Below are 22,926 nucleotides of genomic sequence, written 5' to 3' on the forward strand. Positions count from 1 at the left end.
AAAAATTATAGGGTCACACAAGCAGTGGTAGCTATGAGAGGCAAAACAGACCTAAAAGGACAGGATTAGTCAGTCACAGATCCAGATTCCACTAACATTATTCATTCCAGCCTGCTCTTTTTCCACTTTTCCTGCTTTCCAGCTTGCTTTTCTCACAGCAAAAGCCTGTTTAGTCTCTTCTGTTTAAACAAGCCAACGGCACACCCCAACCCCCTTGTTCTGTTTGCCTTTGTCTGAAACTCACTGAGTGGTAACCAGATGGTGTCAGAGCGTGAGCTCCATTCATGTTCTTGGCTATACAGGTGGCTCTGTTCTGTAAGGTGTATTTAGTGTTCCTGACTGTTTTCTGGGTCTACTCATCTTACTTCTGTAGTGTCTATTTTCTAAACAATTTTTGCCATTGCTGTTCAGTGCAGGGTGGTGTTCTCCTTGCCTTACTGTCCCTCTGCCTTCTCTCTGCAAAACCTTGTTCAAAAACACAAGCAACTCGCTGGTGAGCTTTCTACTGTAGATTAGTGCTCTATCTATCTAGCTCTACAAATCAAGGTATTAGCTGTCCAACACCTTCCTGTGAATCTCCATGCAGGCTTATCAGATCTAAAACAGCTTTCCTTCCTTCCCTTGCTGCTCTGTTTTTCAAAGTGCAGTAGACTATACTGTTGCCCTCTCTGCTGTGTGTGCCTATGCATAAGCAATGAGCACTGTATGTCCTTACAGCTAGGCCCGAGCTAAATCTTGCTGTGTTTTCTGAATGGCACTGTTGGGTGTTTTCATCCATTCACAGAGCTATAGCTCTTTCCAGGGGTTTTTGTTATCTTTACATTGTTTCCTTTACAGCTTTTTGTTACTGTTCATCACATCTTTTTCTGTCCTCTGCTAGTTTCCCTTTCCAGCCATCATCACTTGCATTACATTCATTGTGAAAGCGAGCTAGATAAAAAGTTACTTAGGCATGTTTTCTAAAGACATTAGACCTCATTCTGCCTGTGCGACTTGGATGGCTCACTTGTATCAGGTACTTGTTAAGCTTTCAGGCAGGATGCCCAAAGGCGGCATCTGTCTCATTCTGGTCTTTTGTTTTCCTTTGAAATTACATTTTCAGTTAAGCCTTTCTGCTAATGAGAACATTCAGTTCTCCATGGTCTATAATAATAAAAAAAAAAAAAATCCTTCTAGGATAAGTACAAGGGGCCAGTTCTGTAGTCATAAAGCTCTTTTAGTTTTGTGAGGCTCCAGTCCATTGTTGTTAAAGCGTGAGCATCTTCCCTCAGTACCATCACGCAGTAAAATGCAAGTCCAGGATCATTCCTTTTACATTCTTCAAGTACATCACAATCCTACTACATTTCTGGTAGGAAATCTTCCTTTCCCCTGACCCCCTGTAATAGTCTTCAAGGATGCATCTGTGTCTTGTCACAGCACACAGCTGGGCAGCATAAAGGAAGTTTTGTGCAGCTGTTACAAGTCTGCTGGGAGCCTCCAGCAGCAGACCTCTCAGAGAACAGAAAGTACGATGCAAGAAAGTGAGAGGTAAGACGAGATGGAGAGCATGACTGCCTCAGGGAAGTCCTTCAGCAGAATATACACAGGCAGGCCTTGGCACTGAAGGAAGGACACTCCAAGCAGGACTTCTGAGACCCCCTTCTGTTGTGCAATAGCATAAACTGAAATTGACTTTAAAACCCTTTTTTAATGCTTTATTCAGCTCTGTATATTCAAAAATGACCATGCTGTCTTGTGTTTTTAATAAAAATCCAACCACGAAAATTACAAGTGTACTCAGTCTAAGGAGAAAGTGAAACTGCTGTAGCTTAGAGCTCAGGGTACCTCTGTACGTTCCACCCCTCCTTGAAACATTTTAATGAACAAATGTACCATTGCTAACACTCCTATTACTGTTTTCTATTCTTGGCCTATTTATCTGGGACGGGGACTTTAAACAGTATTTTGCACATCCTACTATAAAAATAATTCTTTTTAAAAAAAATAAAAGCTGTCTGCAGTTGGAGTTGATTTGTGAGAACTCCTGAGGAGGCGTTTGCTGATTCCAGTTACAGAGCGTCATTAAAGCCCAGGCAGGCGAGGACCCCTGGGGACTGCCTCACTGTGAACCACTCAGTCAGGATAGGTCTTGTCTGTTTTGTAATACTGTGGTAGCTCAGGCTGAAACCTCACTGCTCTCCGGAATAAGATGGAAGCATTAAAGAACCACAGTTAATTCTGTAACTTAAGTCCCAGTTTACTTAATGGGAGGAAAGGRGAGGGAGAGAAAGGGGAGTTTTACTAACTAACTACTTTAAATAATACCTTTCTTGAGCAAGTCTTTGCCATTGCCCATTTTGGTCCTTACTTGACTCTGCAGCCGAATCTGTGTTGGAACACTTTGTAGTACRCTTCCCAGCTTAGTGTCACACACAATCTGAATCTCTAGCACCTAACAGATCCCCATATTTATATTGCAGTCAGTCCACTAGCTAAATTTTCATCTGCAGTTTTACTAAAAATATTTAAAGCATCTATCCTTTTCCTGAACTGCACTTACTTCCAGAGCTTATAAACCCGTGAAGAGTAGATGCCCCAAGTTATTTTGAGAAGCATCTGCTCTGCACAAAATCATCCATCAACAGTTACACTTGCTCTTCGTTTTAAAAGCACTGCTTTGGCAGTCGTAGTTTTAAGTAATAAACACACTCTATTTAAGAACCTTCCATTTATACAGCTTTATTCATCTTTGGATTTCACAATTGAGATTTGCTTTTATACAAGAAAAACCCAAGTAAGTAATTTTTACATGAAAGATTTACATTCTAGAAGGTGTAAGTATACCTATCTTTATCCTGTAAAACCATTTAAATACTTTATTTTCTACGCATCAAAAATGAATGCTAAGTGACACTTTAGAAACTTTTAGACAACTTTAGATTAATCTACAACTCTGTGAAGTCAAAAAAGGACTTTTTCAGCAGAAACATGATATACAGTTCTGGAAACATTGCTTTTGAAAAGTAAGTAGTAAAACCAAATTATTTTTCTGCAAAGAATTTACACCCCTGAAGTATTAACAAAACAGATGTAATGAAACAGATTAATCTCATTACAAGTTCCTTGATCGAATCACTGTGAATTACTACTATTTGGTTACAAGTAACATTTGCAGAAATTTATTTTCAAAGTTAATGGGTTAAAACAAACAGGTAAACTCAGAATTGTGTTTTTTCCATAGCTGTGACAAATAGTAAATATACATGGAGATCAAGCTGCAGCATCTTAATGTCAATTGTGGAAGGTTTAAGATTTTTTTTTTTAAACAAATATGAAATCCACCTATCTAAAAAAAAATCATTTTTTTTCAAGATGGATAAATTAACATTACTAAAGATGGTTGCTGCTATTGTTGGATTTGGGGTTGGTTGTTTTCACCCTGTCTCAGAAAACGCAAAATAACATTACTAATTGCATAGAACCAAAGCTACATGGTTTAATTATATTACTGCCTACAAACACTACAGTATAACAAATACTTCTACATAATTTGAACTGAGGACTCAACTTTCCATTCTTGAATTGTGACTTGAATGCATCTGATGAATATAGAGAGCCTAAGGATCGCTCTTGTTCTAAAACCATTTTATTACACTTATTCCAAACCATATATTTCATTATTTGACTTCACTGCATATGCCTGTAGAGCCCTAGAGCAGCTTGAAGAGCTTTTAGATGTAGCTGGAGTGTTAAATTACCTTCAGCTACGATTCCCTAAATCCCTCTTAATTAAAAGCAGCCATAACCAAAGAACAGAATATAGACACGTTTTGCCACTTCACTATCAGAATAAATCTTTATTTTCTCAAACACTGAGATCTTTTGAACTCAACCAGATGACAACAGTGTTSTTCTTCATTTGTTGTTGTGGGCTTCTGCTTTTTTAAAAAAAAACTACTGACCTTGACTATTCAAAAGAGTGAGTCTGTTGTAAATAGTTTGAGGGGAATTTTGAGCATCTATGCTTGATTATTTCAAATTAATCAATTTTTAAAAGAGCCAACATTTATACCTATACTTCTATAAAAGTGTATCTGTGATAATGTAAAGTCATTACAATAAAACTGTAAACTTCACAACTTTCTAGCATTTATTCTCTCAATACAGGCTGAAATTAATACCAAAAATGCAACTCTCTTAGCAGCTTTCAGACAAAATATATGACCTGCATAACAAAAACTAAATTAACTTGAACCTATCAAGTATTGTAAACACACTTTAGATGAAGCACTGCATGTCCCTTTTGCTTTACATTCACAACACAATCACACTATTTTCTAAAATTGCTGGAATCAAACCATTTAATTTAACCACAAATACTTCTCAAGCTTGAAACCATTTTAAATTACTACCATTCAGGAGGGCTTTAGGAGCTTTTTTGTTTTAAGAAAAGACCCAAAACTCTAAAAATCATGTCCAGTGGTTATTTCATTCCATTAACTGCTATGTTCTATGATCACAAATGCTACAGCATTAATTCAGTTATTTCTCCAGAAGAGGAGCAAATTATTATTGTAAAAATAACACCTGTATATTTAATAAGCTCTAAACTCAAAACCAGATATTGCCAATATTGCTAAAMACTAGTGCATGACCAGATAGAGTAAAGGGAACAGGCACCTACCTCTATCAGTAACAATTCATACACGATTCTTCCTACACTGTCTTGCTGACAGTATACCGCRGAAAAACGAGCCACTGCTAATTGAAAGAGAATCTACTGGAACTGGCTTAGTCTGAAGTCTTCATGACATTTTTAATAAAGCTGATGCTTACTATTCCGAATGAAGAAAAACATTGTAGATTAAGAATAAACTACTACTACCAAGGCCTGCAGCTTCTCTAACAAGATCTGTCGATTCTGAAGGTCTTTTATGTTTCATCAGAACCGTGATTAAGTTTGTTACAGAAGACATGTAGGAACTCAAGTCAGTTGGCCATTTCACTTGTACACTTCATGCAAACTGTTAGCTGCAACTGGAGCAGAGGGAATTCAGAAAGGCAATCTTACATAAAGCCAACTGAGAAGCCCACCTGAAATTTAAATATATACAAACCACATCCATACAGTAATTAATTTGTGGTTTGAGGAATTAAATCATGAAGCTTAACCTTAGATTTGTTTTCGTATTTTACAAAGTTTCTCTCAAACTCCAAATAGTACCCTGGGTCATGACCATAAGATTGRTAAGTATTTGGCCATCACCCTTGAGCATCTATGTAATAGCAAACAGTCTTGAAATTTGTATTTTTTCTCTGAAAATTTTCCATCTTTTAAATACAGGAATTGTTTAATAAGCACTAGGCCAACAGTTTAGCTTCATCTCCCAGTACACTTMAACACTACATAAGGGCTTAAGCCCTTTAAAAAGCACAGTACTAGTAATGCCACCAACTACAAAAGCTACTGTAAACCCTCAATGAGAAAAATGCCTATCACAATCAACATACCATAGTCTTGGAAAGGTAATGTTTATGTCTAGTCTGATATGGTTAAATATTTTATCTCTATTTATAAAGTTCCAGTTTTTTGAGAGGCTGCAAAAACATTTCCCTTTAAATTTGAAAGATGAAGGTTCAAAAATAAGTTGTTCAGTTTCTTTTAACTAATTCCCTATTACCAGCGCAAGCTCTGTGTCCACACCAGCTTTCCTGTTTAGGAAGTCAGACTTCGAAGCAACAGTTGTGGTAGAGTCCTCCCGCAGGCCTGCCCATCGACTAGGAGAGATACCCGCCTGGCTTGGCAACTCTGTGAATAGTTCTCTGTACAAAACTAATTAAATCAGGCTTTATGCAGAGAACTGAATTCACCAATGGGTACATATAATATGTTTTACTGGAAGAAAAAAAAGGATATATATATATATTATATATATATATATATATATAAAAGCTCTTTAATAAAAGATTAAAACTCCAGAGTTTACATTATATGAGTATATATTGTTAAGAAAACTGAGCAACAATTTGTTTTTGCTCAAATTCATTAATGAATTGCACTATTCTGTGCTAAAAACTTCTACACATTAGCAGCATCATACCTCACCGTTTCCAAACACTCTTTATAGCAGGTATACCATATGCAACTTTCTTTAAAAGAGATGCTAATAGGGTACCTCCTAGTAAACATAGTCAAGTGCATTACATATACAACTTTTTGCATCAGTTACTGTAACACAGTTTAAAACCAGATGCAAAACAAGTCATATACTTCTAAGAAGTACTAATTCTAAGGACTTCTTCGCAGCCTATTCAAACACTAAAACTTGTTTATGTTCTTTCGTTTCTCCTTCAGTTGGTGCTAACCTTGGATGAATTTCCCGCTCTTCCCAAAGTCAATTTTGTTTTGCATTTTCTAGCCACACAACTACAACCACAAATACATTTGTATGCACAGGTTTTGGGTTTTTTTACTTTCTCATCCAACTTCACATGAATAGGAGTTTTTACAGAAGATGAACAAAATTACAAGCTTTACAGAAAAGCAAAAGGAAATACTAGTGTCTATAAAATATTTAAAACATACATACTTAGTTCCAGCAGCAGTCCTGTATACAAACAGYATATATATTAACTGTAAGTAGATTTAACATACTGTGGTCAAACACGTTGCTTGCCACATCTAGTGCTTCCACTGGGGGCCTCAGATCTGAGTGGTCCTTTGCACAGCAGCTACTCCACAGTGTAACGGCTTTAGCGTGCAGTCGCCTGCTTCACCTGCTTCTGCTGTTGTCAGCTGTTACGGAGAAAGGCAGGATTTGGGCACAAGGAAATGCTGGAGCACCTTCTGCACGCAGAGGGTGGAACTGTGAATTCCAGTGGGCAAGGAAGAAAAGAATCAACCTGAGGCTTGATGTTTCCCTAACAGCAACAGCAGCTGAACCGGGACAGTTGCAGTCTGAAGCTTCAGTATTCTTCAACCACAGAAGATAAAGGTCAAAGCATTTTCTATTTGTCCTGATCAACATTAACGGTCCTATTTCCATTGATTATTGTGCCCTAAAACTTATAGCAACAAATAACAAATTTGCAGTCACAGGTATTGCTATTCATGCTGTTTAAATATAAGGTAACTCCAACCATCCTTTTTTTTAATATATATATATTTATATATATATAAAATTTAGTAGCTCAGTCTAGTGGTTAAGTAAGCCAATGTCCAAGTGCTGTTTTGCCAGATAAGATCTCTAACATTAAATAATCAGTGGTACAAAGAAAAGCCCCACCATGACAGTACACTGAATCTGAATTTTTACAGTAATGCACATAATTTATCCTTTTCTCATTCCAGCACTGTATATATTTACTGCTACACATTTTACCTGCATTTTCAAGCATCTTTGCATTTTGGTATGCTTTAAATGCATTTGTATTTTTACAAGTTTTTGGCTGCTGTAATATTCAGATCTATTAAACAAATCAAYGTAAGTAGCATGAATGGGAGCAGTGCAATGAGCAATATTTATCTATATAGTTTATCTTTAGAAGAAATATTCACTAATGCTCTATTTAAAATTGTCACTGTTTAGAAAAGTAAAAACAGCAGTCCATTGCCTCTCCTCCCCCCACAAAAAATCAACAAATTAGATGTTCCTATACATAATGATGAAGAACCAAAGCTTTGAAGGTCTCAGTGCTTCTTTATTCACAAAGGAATTTTAGCTAGCTTCTGTCCAAGAATCTCAATGCGCCAAATCAGTATGACTGACACTCAGAGCTCTCAAGTCTGTCAAACAATTATTTCGTTCCTGTATGAAGGAAAAAAAATACRCAGTTATCCAAATAGTTCAAGCAAACATATACAAAATACTAATTTTTAAAAGAAGGTAGAAACAAATCTGAAGAAATACAGAAAACTGGCCTTGATTATTCGTGGTGGATAAAGGGACATTTTTCCCATATCCTGATGAAATCTATCCAAAAACTTCCCCACTTCCCACTCAATACTCAACAGATCTCAATACACACACCCTTTACACTCCTAACACAAATCTTACCGCAAGTGTAACTGCCCATCTGTGGCAAATGACAAGACTGTCCACAGTGAGTGAACTACGAGGTTTACAAAAAATGATTACTRATTTTAATATCCGTCTATACACATAATAAATACCTCTCTTGGAAGTAACATCAATTATACATTGAGAATGCATTTTAATGGCACCTAGGACATGGTAATTTGAAATCTTAGCACTGTTGCTATGAAGAATTATGCTTTGCCCTGGTGGATTTTTTTTTTTAGCTTAAGTTCACTCTAAGCAAAATTTTGCACACATTTCATACCATAGAAAATTCTGCAATACACTCAGTAGAGGTAATATAGTTAAGACACCTTTATGCCACTCAACAGTAAAATAAGAGTCACAGCGTTTGGGATTTCTTACTGCTTTAGTGCAAACAGTGATGAAGATCCCCATATACAGTTCTGTTAGTACTGAAGCAGTTGACTCTCCCTAAAATTAGTTGCTGCTACTGTGTTAGTAAAATGCACAACACTGTTTAGAACATAAAACATGACTAGCTTATCTTGACAATATACAAAAGAGTGACTTGTTAGGTAAAAAACAGGTAATGAGAAGTAGCAAATTGGGCACACCACGTACAGTTAGGCAAAATAAAAGGTTTGTATTTTAGCAGAAGCATAACAGATCAGACAAATTTCTAGAGCCTATTCCTGAACAGCCTCAGGAAAAAAAAGGGGGGAGTTGCATTTAAAGGGAATTTGGGAATAGACAGCAGTTAAGATGACTGGGCCCTTTCCAGTAAATCCAATAAAGCTGCTCAAGTCAAAAATACTTAGTAACTGAGCTTTAAAAGTTTTTTCGTTTGTTTGTTTTTAAATTATGGTGTTTACAAGAACATAAGATTCTAGACGTTTCATATCCATTCTAATAGCTAGAGAGTCCCAGGCCAGAGYCTGCTTGACATCATATAAGTCACCTGCTGTTTACTGACTGGACTTAAGCACTTGCTTAAAACACCTTACTGAACTGGGATCTTAACAATCACTAGGAGTTTGTTGTTTTACTATTTATCGTGCTCTTTTTATCCCAAATCCTACTAATGGTATCTACTTGTGCAAGAATATTGTAGGGCTTCTTACTTGCAAGTGATCTTCAGTAGCCTTGCCACCCATGTTAAGAACATTCAGAGAACTGGCACGCTTCATGCTGCAACCAGGACAGTGAACATGCAAGGACAAACCAATCAGAATAGCTGAAAACTAACACCTCAAAAACACAAGTATAACAACGATCAGTGCGTATTTAAGGGAGTTTTAACAACGCCYCAAATCTGATTGAGGGGTATCTTCAAGAAAATTATATAAATGTGCACATTTTCTACTTGGTTCTAACCTGCATATAAAGTTACAAGCTCCTCGGATTTTTAGCTCTTCATGCAATTGATTTCATTTCAATTCAGAACAGAATTTCAATTTTTAAAGCACAAACATACTGGCTTAGTATTAATTTATTAATTAGCTATTTCGACATTTTCAGTTTACGCAACTTCTTACAAAAAGTACCAAAACATTCAGACAGATTAGGAGCAATTTGTGAAACATGAATAAATTTGTCATGTAGGCAGCATTTAATATGCAAAAACTGTAACAAACATTAGTGCTTTTTGCCTCATCCATCTACCTAAATCCAAAATCTATATTTCAAACAGCATTTTAAAATCTTTTATTTAAGCATTTCAAAGCAAAGGGCTACATGATGGTCAAGAYGGTTGCTGTTATGAACTTTGGTCATGCATTTGGCTGTACTATATTTCAGGCAGGGTAACAGCAACCCTAGAATACTGTTTTGAAAGTAACAAATGAGAAAAATAAAAATCAATTTAATGCTCTGGACAGGAACCATTGATAAATCAAATTTATCACTGCAATAACAGTAATACCTATTAAGTGTCTGAGAATAAGGATTAATAATGGCTACTTTATCTAACATTTACTCAAACATAAACAATGTTTAACATTAAAATATTACAAAGTGTGTATAATGAAATTCAAGATTAGTCCTAAGCATCTTTCACCACGGTGAATATAATATGAATGCACAGATACATTGGGGCAGAGGACATCAGACACTACCCAGAACATAGTGCTAGGTTTGCCTGATGATTTTCACTATCTTTCTTTGATGATTTATAGGCTTCTACATGAGGACACTGAATATACATTTGATGAACTATTCACAATATGAGATCCTAATCCTGCATCGTTACCTACAGTTGTACAGGCAACTGGGCTCTGGGAAGTCTCCTGGGCCTTTCAGTAACGTGGAAAGGTTTATCCATACAGGTCACATTAGACATTAACCTGCCTTTATTTCCACTGAAGCAAGACTACTAACAGTCAAAGTTGAGCACACCTTTTAAATGTTTTCATAAAGCAAAGCCTTAGCAGAAAAACGAACCCAAGCATTACTGAACGCAGGCAACAGCTACGTAACAYGGGCTTTCCATTTCTTCCCTAGCATTTAATGTGAATGTTTCAGAAGACAGAATGCACACAGTTTAAAATATTTAACATAAGTGTTAGCAACAAAGAAGCAATGAATCATGCACAGTATACACCTCTTGTTTTTTGAAGGAATGTGTACAATAGAGGTTATATATGGAAGTAAAAGTAAGTTATTCTGTAAAACACAAAACATCACAAAAAAACAACTCTTCTCGAAAAAGCATAAAGGCTTATAGAGAAAACTCCAGGGAAACAGCACATCTATAAATACAAGTTTACATAAATTTTTTAGGTCTTTGAAATGCTAACAAAAGTTTTTTTTAAATCATGTGTGATATTACCCCCTTAAAAAAAACAAACAAACAAACAAAAAACATACTTTAGAAGTTTAGTWTGGCAAATGCACTTTTACTTCCCTCCATGTTAGAAACTGGATTGCAGAAACAGCAAGGACATGTGCATTGTTTTTCCAAGTGCGTAACAACAACAACAATTTTTTTTTTATTACAAAGCTTAACTGTACTGTTCTGTAATACATTTTTTAGAAGTGGGAAATCAAATCTAACTACCATACAAGCAAAGCTAATTGATTACAGAACTGAAATTTTGAAGTAAGATGATTTATCAAAAAATTGATATCAAGCTTCAGGTATTGGATGTTCAAAGAAGAGTTCTTAAGAGATCTATTCTAACTTTGTCAAAGGGCTTTTGCATTTTAAGAAAATTTCACTGGTAAGTTTTCCTCTTTATTCTCTTCAACCTTCCATGTCAAGCATCCTGTGATATTAATGTATTTCTATTTGACTAAGTCTCATTTCAAATCATACCCGCATTGTCAAATTCTGCAAGTGCAGAATAAGCAACAGGCATAAATACACTTCAAAATAAAGCTGTCTTCAGAGATAGAAGCAGGGAATGTAGAGGTATACTGATAGGAGGGGAGGCACGTAAGTCTTCTGCTAGTTGACTTGTTATCAAAAATGATTTCTATGTACGCTATGTCAGTACTGTAGTATTCAGCTTTTTAAACACTAAAATCAAAGGTTTTCTTAATAAAAACTGAATACTCCCCCTTTTTTATTCAGCTCAGAAGCAGATAAAGTATTAATTCATTTAGCAAGTTTGTTCAGAAAATTAAATCAGAATGACTTTAAATAATATCAATATGTACAAAATATCATTATGTACAACTTATAAACTACTTCTTCATGGGTTGCAAAGTAAATGTTTAATACCAATAATATTGTTTTTATTAACTGCTAAATAAATATGTTTAGAATTAATCAAGTGTCTGTATCTTAAAGACAGAGATGGTAATATTTATTGTCTTGTACACTTAACAAATGTATCTACATAAAAGCCTGCCAATACAGCCCTCTTATTGCAAGTTTTAAGAATGAACTATTCTTTGAAAACTACAATGACATATAAAATAATTATTTCTGAGAAGCAGCTCATGAGTTGCAAATAATTTTTACCAAAGTAACTACTGAATTTACCTCCAATTAATCACTCCAAGAAACCCACAATAACTTTTTGTCAGCAAGGGAAAGCAAGAATGATATTGGTATTTTTTCACATTTGTTTCACATTAATACCTTCATTTGAGTAAGTATCATTATATGGTGCTACAGATGCTTATTCCCAATCTACCACCTCAGAGGTAGGTTTTAATTATATATCAAAGTGAGTTTTGACCATGAATTTGATACAGTCTATTCAACAATGTATCTGGCAGAAAAGAGTAAACTTAATTTTAAAAATCAGATCAGGCTAAAGTTGAAATCGGTATTTGAAGAAGAGAGCTGGAAAGTCTGAAGAGTAATCACAAATATTTATACATATTGTGGTTGTATATGATGTTTTACAACCACATAAAAAACAGTATGGTAAAATTTCACTGCAGTGCTAACAAAACACACTAAGAATCTGCCTCCATATCACTGCCTCAGATGTTACTATTATCATCATTTACTGTATAAATCCATTCACTTCATCAGAAGTTAATCTAAGTTCTCTAATTTAATTGCTTCAAAACACAAGTTCAAATTCTCATTGTGAAACAGCTTTTTGTCAACTAAATGAGTTTCAGTTTTCCATAGTGAGGAAAAAAAGAAATAGCAAAAATGACAGTGGTTATGCTGTTAAAAAAAAAAAAAAAAATCAAGTGAAATTCTGGAAGAGTACCACAGTTCAGTGTTTCAACTTGTCTAATGCGACCAATAAATGATGGTTTTTGTTTTAGTTTTTTTTTTCCCCCGCACATATTAGGAATATGACATACATTCAAATCTGTAATCACATGATGAGAAGGACAGGGTGAGAAGTCTGACTTATGAAAATAGAATTTTTGCCACTGACTTCAGAGGCCCAAATATAACTAAGTATGCATAACCAGTCTGAAGCTTTTCAAGGTTTTCCTCTGCTCTATGAAATCTGCATTTTCCCATATTAGAATATAAGAAGGGCTCAAGCCAGTAAACCTCTTTTGCTCACAGCAGCACACAAATTAAGCTGTATCAAGGAGGTTAGTTATTTACTGGGTTTASTGTATTCAAACTTTTATTGTAAATGTAAATGTAATTTATCACATTTTACTCCCGTGTAAAAAGGAGAATTTTGTTGTTTATTAACATTTATGAATACTACAAGACCTTTTTTATTCTTAAAGAACAGCAGGAAGAAAAACATGCTGCTAAAAATGGAGTCAATTGCGTCAATTCTTAAAAGCAAATATAATTCCTCAGATGTTAAAAGAACTTCCATCATACAGTTAAGAAATTATTTTCTTTAAGTCCCTTGTTTAATAGAATTCTATGTGATGTACACAAATAGCTCGGCAGAGAAGAAACCACCATCCCAGGTACCGCGCTAGGCTGCAGTGGGGGTAAAGAACGAGAGCAAACTAGCACAGCTACGAACAGATAATAATTACCCTGGATTCTTTGGTTCACTGTCTCGTGAACTGCCGCCCTTCAGCTTCCTAACCAGCTTCTCACTGCTGCGTCTAATGGAAGCCCGAAGTTTGCTAAAGGAACCACTGCGCTTTAAAGATCCAGTGCCATCCTGAAAAACATTGAAGAAATGTGAAACTGCAAGAGTTTGTTGCCCTCCCTCAAGCCTGGGTGAAAAACGTTTAGCAGAGCAAAATATTTTTTACTGCTATTGATAAAGACTTGGCACAATTATCTAAACACAAAAATACCATATGGATATAATTTTACCAAGAGGATTGCTGCTATTTTAACAAAAACATTGCTTCTGTGAAACTGTAGCAAAGGTTTCAGAAATGTGAAGGCATGCTCAAGCCATAATGCATAATAAAAAAAGCCCACAGTATGTGAAACAATTCACCATCACCATGTTACCTTTCTCATGAGTGCACCAAGCTTAACAGGTATGAGCCCCAAGCAAAAGCATTCCATCACAGTCTAAGAACAAAACTGTTTTACTTTGGCTAAACATCTGCATTATCTGAAAACATATTTGTTTAATCCTAAGGTTTTTTAAAAAATATTTTTTGATCAGAAAAACATATAATTAAATTCCTTTTATCATTTACCTTTCACTACTCAATGTAAAACATGGCAAAACAACAATTTTTTGTACTCTGCGTTCATGTTTTACGCTGCTGTACTGATCAAAGAAATTTCCATCTAATTACAATTGTATTTAAGTATTTTTTTACTCTTAAAACAGTTTAGTAAGATTAGAAGTGACCACTTGCTACTTAAATCCTAGGTGATTATGAAAGGAAGAATTGTAAAGGGAGAAAGTAAAGTACTACTAAGCAGACAGAGACAGACACCTGAGTTGGAGTGGGTTTATTAGAAGTTAGAAAGACAAATACACAAATCACTGAACACCAAGTTAGTAGAGAAAAGCATAATTGCCAAAATTTCACACAAAGACTAAACAGCAATGCTACTTTAGAATAATCATAAGTGAAGACATCCAGAGTTCCATAGTGATGTTAACCACGTAACAGGTCTCTAAATACATTTTAAAGCACTTGAAGAACATGCCTTACGTTTATGTTTTTTGTTTTGTTTTGTTTTTTCTCCTGTAAAGATCACATCATGCCATTTCAATAATACCTTGTGTGATACTTTTAACTACCTTTTTTACCCTGTAGTGAACAGCTACTTATAAAGTTCATTGTTACTTTTTTAACCTATGTATTACACAGCATATGGTTGTAGTAACATTTTGTATGACTAGATACATATCTGGCAAAGCTACACATGTACAGAAATAGAAACCCCCCAAAAAAGAAGACACCAGCACTGAAGGAATGGCCAGTTTACAAGGAAGTGTAGCTCTGACAAGGATCTTAAGGGATTTGCTAAAACACAGCAGTCAGTACTGAAGAGAGAAGTTAAAGCTTGAAGATGGTGCACGCCCGTCATGCAGGAGACAGTATAAGAATCACAAAAGGCATCTAGGCCTGTCAGACAGAAATGGAGAGAGAAAAACTGAATGAAACTGTTGGGAAAAATTCAACAGTTTTCTATTTTGAACAATTATGTTTACAGTATTTCTAGGTCATGTTCAAAACATTTTTACAGAAAAAGTATTTGGATTGCACTTAAATACACAGTGCAGGCTATTGCAATTGCCATAAGATATATTTATGTAGTTCAGCCTATTTCACTAATATGCAATATACAAAACAGCATGAAAGATGCTGTGCATTTTTAAACCAGAATTTCTACAAAATACAGAACATTTTAAACAAGGGAGAACATTAATACTACGAATATATTTTGTATATGAGGAAATGATTTTTTTCAGATCCCTATCATAAAAGTAAAAGAGGGGAAAAAAGAAAAACAGAAGAAAGGAACAGAGCAAGATGCATTCATTTCAGCTTTAACTTCTGTCAGAAATTTTTTTTACTAACAAAAACTGTAAGAAGAACAAGACCTCCAGACAAAATTCTATTTGTTCCTTTAAGGAAACAGCATCCATGTAAGTGTCAATTTAATCTCATGAATATTTAAAACACACACACACACACATATATATGCATATATATATATACACACACACACACACACACACACATATATATATATATAAAATCCATACGGAAGCTTTTCTACTTTCTCTAGTGCAGTCAGGCAGCTAAAAGAAGCCATCCATAGAAATTGGCTGTAGTTTAGTTTACAAACTTCCCATTCTCAGTGAAAGTACAGAGATTGTTACTGATTCTCTAAGATTTCAGTTTTGAGAACCTTTACCTGTAGCAATTGGAATGAACAGTAATTAAAACTCCTTGAACTTGCAAAATGCCTTGCTACCACTGATTTGATGATTTAAAATCTAACCAAAGGGTATTTATGTTTCAAACTAAACTGCATACCTTGTTTACATTTTTAAAAGTGGAGTTACATTACACTGAAGTCTGAACTCTAATTATTATCTCAACAAAAAGTCTAATTATTACTTACGGTATTAAACCAATGGTACCATTGTAGTCATAACAGTCCAATGAACATAGGCATTTGGTAGGTACTGACTATGACTTTTAACTATACAAACTAGCATATTCAGAAAAAGTAGACAATCTTTGGGCATTTTGTCTTCAAATCTGATATAAAAGTACCAGACTTCCAAGTTAAACACTGATTGCATGATTTATAAAACATCTTCAAAGCGTGAGTTAGGTAAAATATTAGTAATAAAATAAAATCCGTAAGTCTAGCGTACAACTCCCCAAAAATCTGTGATGTGCATTTTAACTGCAATTTGTAATTGCCAATTTTTATTTCACTCGGGGAACAAGAATAACCTTGTTACCTTCCCCAACCCCTCCCTACCATCAGCACTTCCTTTACTCTGCAGCTACCAACTACATTGCCTCCCCACTGTCTGACACTTAAACAAACAGCAACTCTTCTCAGTTGTTACACAGTATTGAAATTTGTTGCTTTTATTTCACCCTAAAAACACAGACTTGTGTGCCCAAAAGCTTGTCTGTTAGAAGTTTATGGGTTAGAATAATAAAAGATATTTACTCACCCTACAAACGTTACATAAATGTAAGCCTCTTCATATCAAGTAGGTTTTTTTTTAAACCATCTTCAAACTGGCCGACTCCACCCCACACACCCATTACATATACTCATTGTCATTTTTTATATAAAAACATGAAAGGGGATAAAAATCTCAAGGTAAATAACAATCTAAAATATTTACAAGGGCAATTTTCCAAATTTCTAATTTCAATTTTTAAGACGAAGTATTTATTTGCATTTGGAAGTATATTCTGTTAACTTTAAGAGATGGATTTTATAAGAAACATGTAACCGGCACTACCAGCCTCAGTTAGAATGCCCGTTTTACTAATTAATAACATACCTACTTCAACAAGTATTTTAGCTCTTTTTGTAAGAGTGTAAGTCATTACAAAGTGTACAGTGCTTACAGAGATTATGGTACATACAGAAGTCAATTAATTAAAATATGCTCTTCTAGCAAAATGTTTTCAAGGAAATTTGTTGTTCTACATCTCTACCTATTCTCTCTGACAGCCAGGATCATAAGTCAGCTTCAACACTTCAGAATTTAAATGGAAAAGGCAGGCCTTTCTTCAGGCTTTGCAAACAGAAGAAACTACCTGATAAAAATTCTACCATACTGTGTGAATCAGAAATTTTGTCTGGAGGAAACACAAGAGGGTATATCTACACAATAAAAAGTACAGGGAAGAACAGCAGTGAGATAGAAACACTAGCAGGGTGGAGGGAGAGAGAGTTGCCCACTTTATGTAGAACATGTAATACAAAACTTCTCTAAAGAGCAAAAGAATAGTAACTGTAAATCTTGAAAACGAGAATAAAGCAATGCCACTTTAACATGCTCTTAAAAAAAAAAGTGTTAGACTGCCTTAAGGGGTCAAAAATTTGTTTTTCAGACCAATTTTATCACTGAGTTTCATTCAAATATTGACCTAGAAATACTGTCTATTATTTTTCCAGAAGGCGTTTTCAATCCAAAACCTGCATGCTTGTTTAATTAATGTCAATAATGAAAAGTTTTATCCATTTAGAACACATAGTCATGCAAAGTACAGCAGAAATAAAGGGAGGAGTACAGTACACAGTTCTAATGCTGAATGGGCAAAATTAGAATTAAAAGGAGTTATCCAACCTTACTTTGGGTTTATTAATGATGCAGTATTATTCACAATACATGCTGATTGACTGTCTTGGCACTGAAGACACCAATGCCAAGAAAACAATTAGAAAGAGACAAAAGCAAAGATGGAAAGAACATTCTCCACTAAAATTGACCAGTGTTAAGTTTTTAATCAAGGATTTCTTTGGAATTCTAAACTTTGTCACAAGTGGCTAAAATAATAGCTATTTCATCAGAAATGAAACCTCAAAACATTCTTTACTGCAAAGTAGGCTACTTCCCCTCCCAAAGAGTAACAGAAGGCAAACATACCATTTTTATAATCTAAAGAGTATTTTAAGCAGAACTACAGCTGAGAGTTAGTTTACAGTGCAACATATATCCCATTGCTGGCAATGGGATAAAGCATGGGAAAGTTGGTGACAGAAGCAAACAACTAAATAAACCAGATCAATAAGTGAAAGCTTCCACTGTGTTTCAAATAAAGTAAAACAACGGGTTAAAAAAAATGCATGTTTAATCATATTATATGTGTGTTTTTACTTCATGACAGTCAATGCCAGACATTCAAGCCAGAGATCACAACTGAGAGTAAGTGCTGACTCTCTAGTCAAGTTTTAATGTGGGAAAGTGATAATAACATTTCACTTTAGAAATGTGAATCTACTAACATGTTCTTATGCAATGGCACTGCATACTAAAATAGACTGTAGATCAGCTTGAAAAGATAGGTTGTTTCCTCTAGCAAGTTGGGTGAGGCGACTGAAATTATTTCAGACTGATTATTTACTTTAAAACCACAAACATACTAATGCATCCTCACAGCAAGTGTTCTTTGCTATTCCAACAGATGTAGCTGCAGTGTTTTCAAAGAAACATTTAAACTGTGGGCAAATATGACATCAAAAGGACAAAGCAAAAGTAAGTTAATTGCCAGAATACTTCTACCAGTAAAAAGAAACCAATGATAAGCAATTATACACCAGACCATAACCAGGACACTCAATCAGCATTAAACATATCAGAGTTAAATACCACTGCTCAGAATTCACGAACAAATTTTACCATTTAGGACAACAGGAAGGATGTTTTAAAATTTAAAAATATATAAATATATAAGATCTTATAAAAAGCATGATCATTTTATTTATTCCTTAATTGTTCCACAAAACTACAAAATATAAAGTAGATCAAACAAGAAAATACTGAAGAAACAATAAGCTGGTGAATGGACAACCACGTTTTTCATGGTGATAATTTATCTACACTATTTTCTTCAACTGTGTACTGTACTTACCCCATTCCATTCTACGCTCATACTCACTTCCTCGCCTCCATCAGGACCACTCTCGTACTTTACCACATCGACATTGAGGCTTTCTCGGCTGCGCCTTTTCTCTATGCTCTCAGGGTCATTCAGCACTTCAGCAACTCTCTGTTTATGAACATTGTCAAGTCCCTGAGAAACAAATAAAATGGGAAAAGGTTTTATTTTATTAGAAACTGTATTTTGATCTACAATACATACAAAAAAACTGTATTGGCACAGTCAGTCAAATATAACTCCATCACCCTGACTCTACCTTCAATGCAGAGGCAAAGTGAACTACCTTTTACATGCATCAATGTGGCATGAAGGACCTGGACAGTCCAGAAGAGCTTCTAGGGTGCTAGGAGCCTTCAGAACTCAGTGTCTTGGCATTCTTTTCCCAAGTCTGTCGCTTGTCAAAGGCTTATGACGTGCATGTCACTTACCTGAAGTCCTTTGGCCACTAGCTTAATATTTAAGCCATTTTTAGGTCACCAAGTGACAATGCAAGTCTCAGTTTTCCCACCTATCAAATAGTGTAATATTTACCCACCTTTGTAAGGAAAATTGCAGGTGTCTGAATACCTAATCATTTATTCACAGCTCTGTTTCAGTTCTGAAACTGAAATTCAGAAAATACTGACACATGAGCACAGTAATGTAATTTATCTTTCAGAAGGAAATCAAGTAGAAAGCAGGCTCAACAGAACAGACTAGATATATGGTTGATACAAAACGTCCAATTCTGTTAAAGAATGCCTATCAATTACCAAATAATCCTTTAAATATCTTACACTGCTAAAATATCTTAGATGAAAACCTTGCATTAATGATTAATGCAAAAATCATTAACACAGAAACTAGAAATAACTGGAAAATAACAAAGCTCAAATCATGTTTATCATTTATTATTAAAATGCGCACAACGTAAATGAACTACATCGTAAACTTTATTTGTTGACAGGAAGAGATCCCAACATACACATCTAAATGTAAAGCAACCACACGAGAAAGAATGAAGGCTGTTGTTTTAGTGACAAGGAGAAAACGGGTTCTTAGACCCCTTAGAGCTGCTTTCCACTAGCTGAAGAGAAGAGCAGTCTTGCTAATGAATTCTATATGAAAGAAGCAAAACCAACACATAACGGTCCTGTATATTCATTTCCTCAGGGACAAATGGGACAGGAAAGAGGCTGAAACTCAGAGAGTAAAGAAGTGTAAACTCAGGCTTTATTCCCAGTCTCTTTAGCAATGCAGAACATGAAAAGCATAACATGTATTTCAAATAGACACTTAAGAGGAGAAATACCACACATGGACCCTAGGCTCTGTTCCAAAGCTATCCTCTCTCATTTACCTCACGTGCTAAAAAGCCAAAGGGATGAGGAAAAGCACTTCGTCCTTCAACTTTCAGGACAGAATCAAACAAACCAGGAAGAATTCCTCTAGTTTGTAAAAATCTACCATACATACCCCAGTAGCAAAAGCAAACAAACCATGCACAAGGGACAACAGGCCTGCGGAGGACTGATGCTTCCCCAAGCTTGGGGACAGCAGTAGCTCCTTGCTTTTAGCTCAAAAGGGGAAGTGTACTAACTCTGTTTGTCTTGTAATCACTTATAGAAGAAAGACACGGCTAATAAGACAGCGTTAATCCCGACATGTCCAAATCTATCTCTGTGTAATGTGACATGCTATGGTATAACAGTATTAGTGGTGTATTACGCCAAATGTGAGGCATGTTTAATAAAAATGAAGTAGCAGCAGCAAGCCTCCAGCAGGCTCTACAGCACGTGAAGACAAGGAATAATTTTTCAAAAGGTAGACAAGCCAAGAGACGGCCGATTTAACAGGGATTCAAAGAAACTTCTCCATGAGCAATATCCTCCCAGCTTGAATTCCAAATAATTAGTTAAAAGCTTTATAGCAAAAACTTAAAAAGATTTTTTTAAGTAGATGAACATAACTACTAGTGAGTTTTCTACCAGTCTTGTCATTACTATTATGCCAATTTATCCTAGTTGTATTTACTCTTATTAAAATTACACTGTGTAGTGATAACAGCAAAACTAAGAACCAAATTGAGAAACAAAGCAAAGATTTTATTTAAGGTGCAAAGCACATTTCTTATTTTCAAAACACATCTGAATGACAGAAGCATCAAAAATGAACTTTCAGAAAAAAAACGTGAAAATACTCCTCAGTTTAAAAAAAAAAAAAAAAAAAAAGTGACTGTATCAACTACCCCCCCACACACACTTGAATTTTCCTTGCTGAAGAATTTTCCTACCAGCTTTCTGGGAGCCTGCTTCTGCACTAGCAACAAATGTTGCAGAATCATTCTTTAAAATACAACTCTGTGTCACTTTAAATAAATAAATAAAATAGTCATTATCTATAAAGATGTGCCCCATCATTTTCTGTGGACCCATTCTCAACCAGCTTACTTCAATTTACAATTAGAATTTTACATGGAAACATTAAAAAGCCACTTCTTAAATAAAATTACCTCCATTCCCATAAAAAACAGAAAAAGAAAACTAGAAATTGAACTTTACAAGTTTTGGGTTTTATTCATTTACATTTTCTTCCTTTTCTTTCCATTTTAAACTGACTGATCAGCCTCGTTTGCGGTCCAATCTCACATACCTTTATAAAAGGCATCATACACCAAATCACCCAAAAGGGTAAGAAAGAAATCTTTTTCCCACGTTCTAAGACGGCAAGAAAGGGTTACTTGAAAACAAAGGTTTGAGAATGCAGAGACAGCACAGGACTTCTCCACATTAAAAGAACTGGAACAGTCCCCCTCAAAGAGTAACACTTACCACATCAGTCTGCAAAACAGAAACAGCAACCGATAAATTTCTAACATTCTTTTGGGAGTAGGACCTAGCAGCCTACGCTAGTCGCAATCAGTCATATGCAAATCCAGAACATCTGTGAGACTGTGAGCTCCTTATTAATAGTACATCTCAGATGTTACTGGCAGTATTACTGGCAAGAGGGGTTTAAATCAACAGATGCTCTCCATTTTCCCTTAGCTACAGTAGCTCTCCCAGGACACTTACTCAGCTGAGGAATGCTGACAGAGAGAGCATTTTCTGCTCTTCTGTTTTGCATAATTTSACCCCCATTTTGATTCATGCCCTGAGTACTTGATGCCATTGCGCTAGCAATTAACCATTTTACAAGGATAAAGATGGTAGCATTTCATTAACAGTTCAGACTGAAATTTAAGGTTTTTTTTGGTAAGAAAGGTAATAAGCTGGTTCTGTACAACTCAGAACGCATGTTAAAGGAAAAAAAAAGGCACCTCATACTGTACAACTAAGAGCATCTTACATGCATTATAAACAAAATTTAGTTGAAAATATGGATGACCACAAGCAGAAACACCATTAAGGGGAACTTTCATACTTGCCTGTTTACGAGATCGCATTGCTGCCTCTTCTAACGTTTCAGCAGCTTCAAATTTGCCTTGCCGTCTATAAAGTGCCCCAAGGTTCTTTAAGGTAGTTGTTACTGTTGGACTATTTAAAAAAAAAGTATATACACAGAGACATAAAATTCTTCTCAACTTATAAACTAATAAAAACTTAAATGAATCTAATATCCATCATCATAATCTTCATTATTATGCAATTCTCTTCTGAAGTACACAGTACTAGCACAAGATACACTAAAAACCTGTTAACCTTTTTCAAAGCGCATTGACAGTTCACACTACGATTACCAGCAGCCCTGAAACCCAATGTTAGTAACTAGCCTCTAGAGCCATTCAACAGAAAACTGAAGAGCTATATCCTTGTACTTTTCAGATGCAGTTCCCAGTGGTGAAAATATAACTCAAACTGAATGTGTCAAGCTGAATAATTGCAAAGCTTCCAGAAAATACACCTGTCAGTTCAAACAGTGACTGTTACTATAGCATTAGTCACAAAATAAATTAACAATTCCTTTC

General features: G+C 35.3%; 1 protein-coding gene across 5 annotated transcripts in view; it reads right to left on the reverse strand.

The window, feature by feature from the left end:
* Positions 1–2,705: 2,705 nt before the first annotated feature.
* LOC146588643 (kinesin light chain 1) overlaps positions 2,706–22,926 on the reverse strand; it is a 70,151-nt gene continuing 49,930 nt past the window's right edge. For 2 of the 5 annotated variants that reach the window (XM_085317373.1, XM_085317369.1), the window contains 5 exons: positions 22,387–22,495; positions 18,951–19,112; positions 13,446–13,576; positions 9,146–9,212; positions 2,706–7,790 (listed from right to left, as the gene is read on the reverse strand). In XM_085317373.1, coding sequence (XP_085173499.1) covers positions 7,725–7,790; positions 9,146–9,212; positions 13,446–13,576; positions 18,951–19,112; positions 22,387–22,495 — 535 coding nt within the window. In that variant the 3' untranslated portion in view covers positions 2,706–7,724. The other 3 variants (XM_085317368.1, XM_085317370.1, XM_085317372.1) reach the window with 3 other exon arrangements.

The sequence above is a fragment of the Rhea americana genome, unplaced genomic scaffold (assembly GCF_003343005.1).
Source record: "Rhea americana isolate MKP2758 unplaced genomic scaffold, rheAme1 scaffold_5, whole genome shotgun sequence".
NCBI classification, from domain to species: Eukaryota; Metazoa; Chordata; class Aves; order Rheiformes; family Rheidae; genus Rhea; species Rhea americana.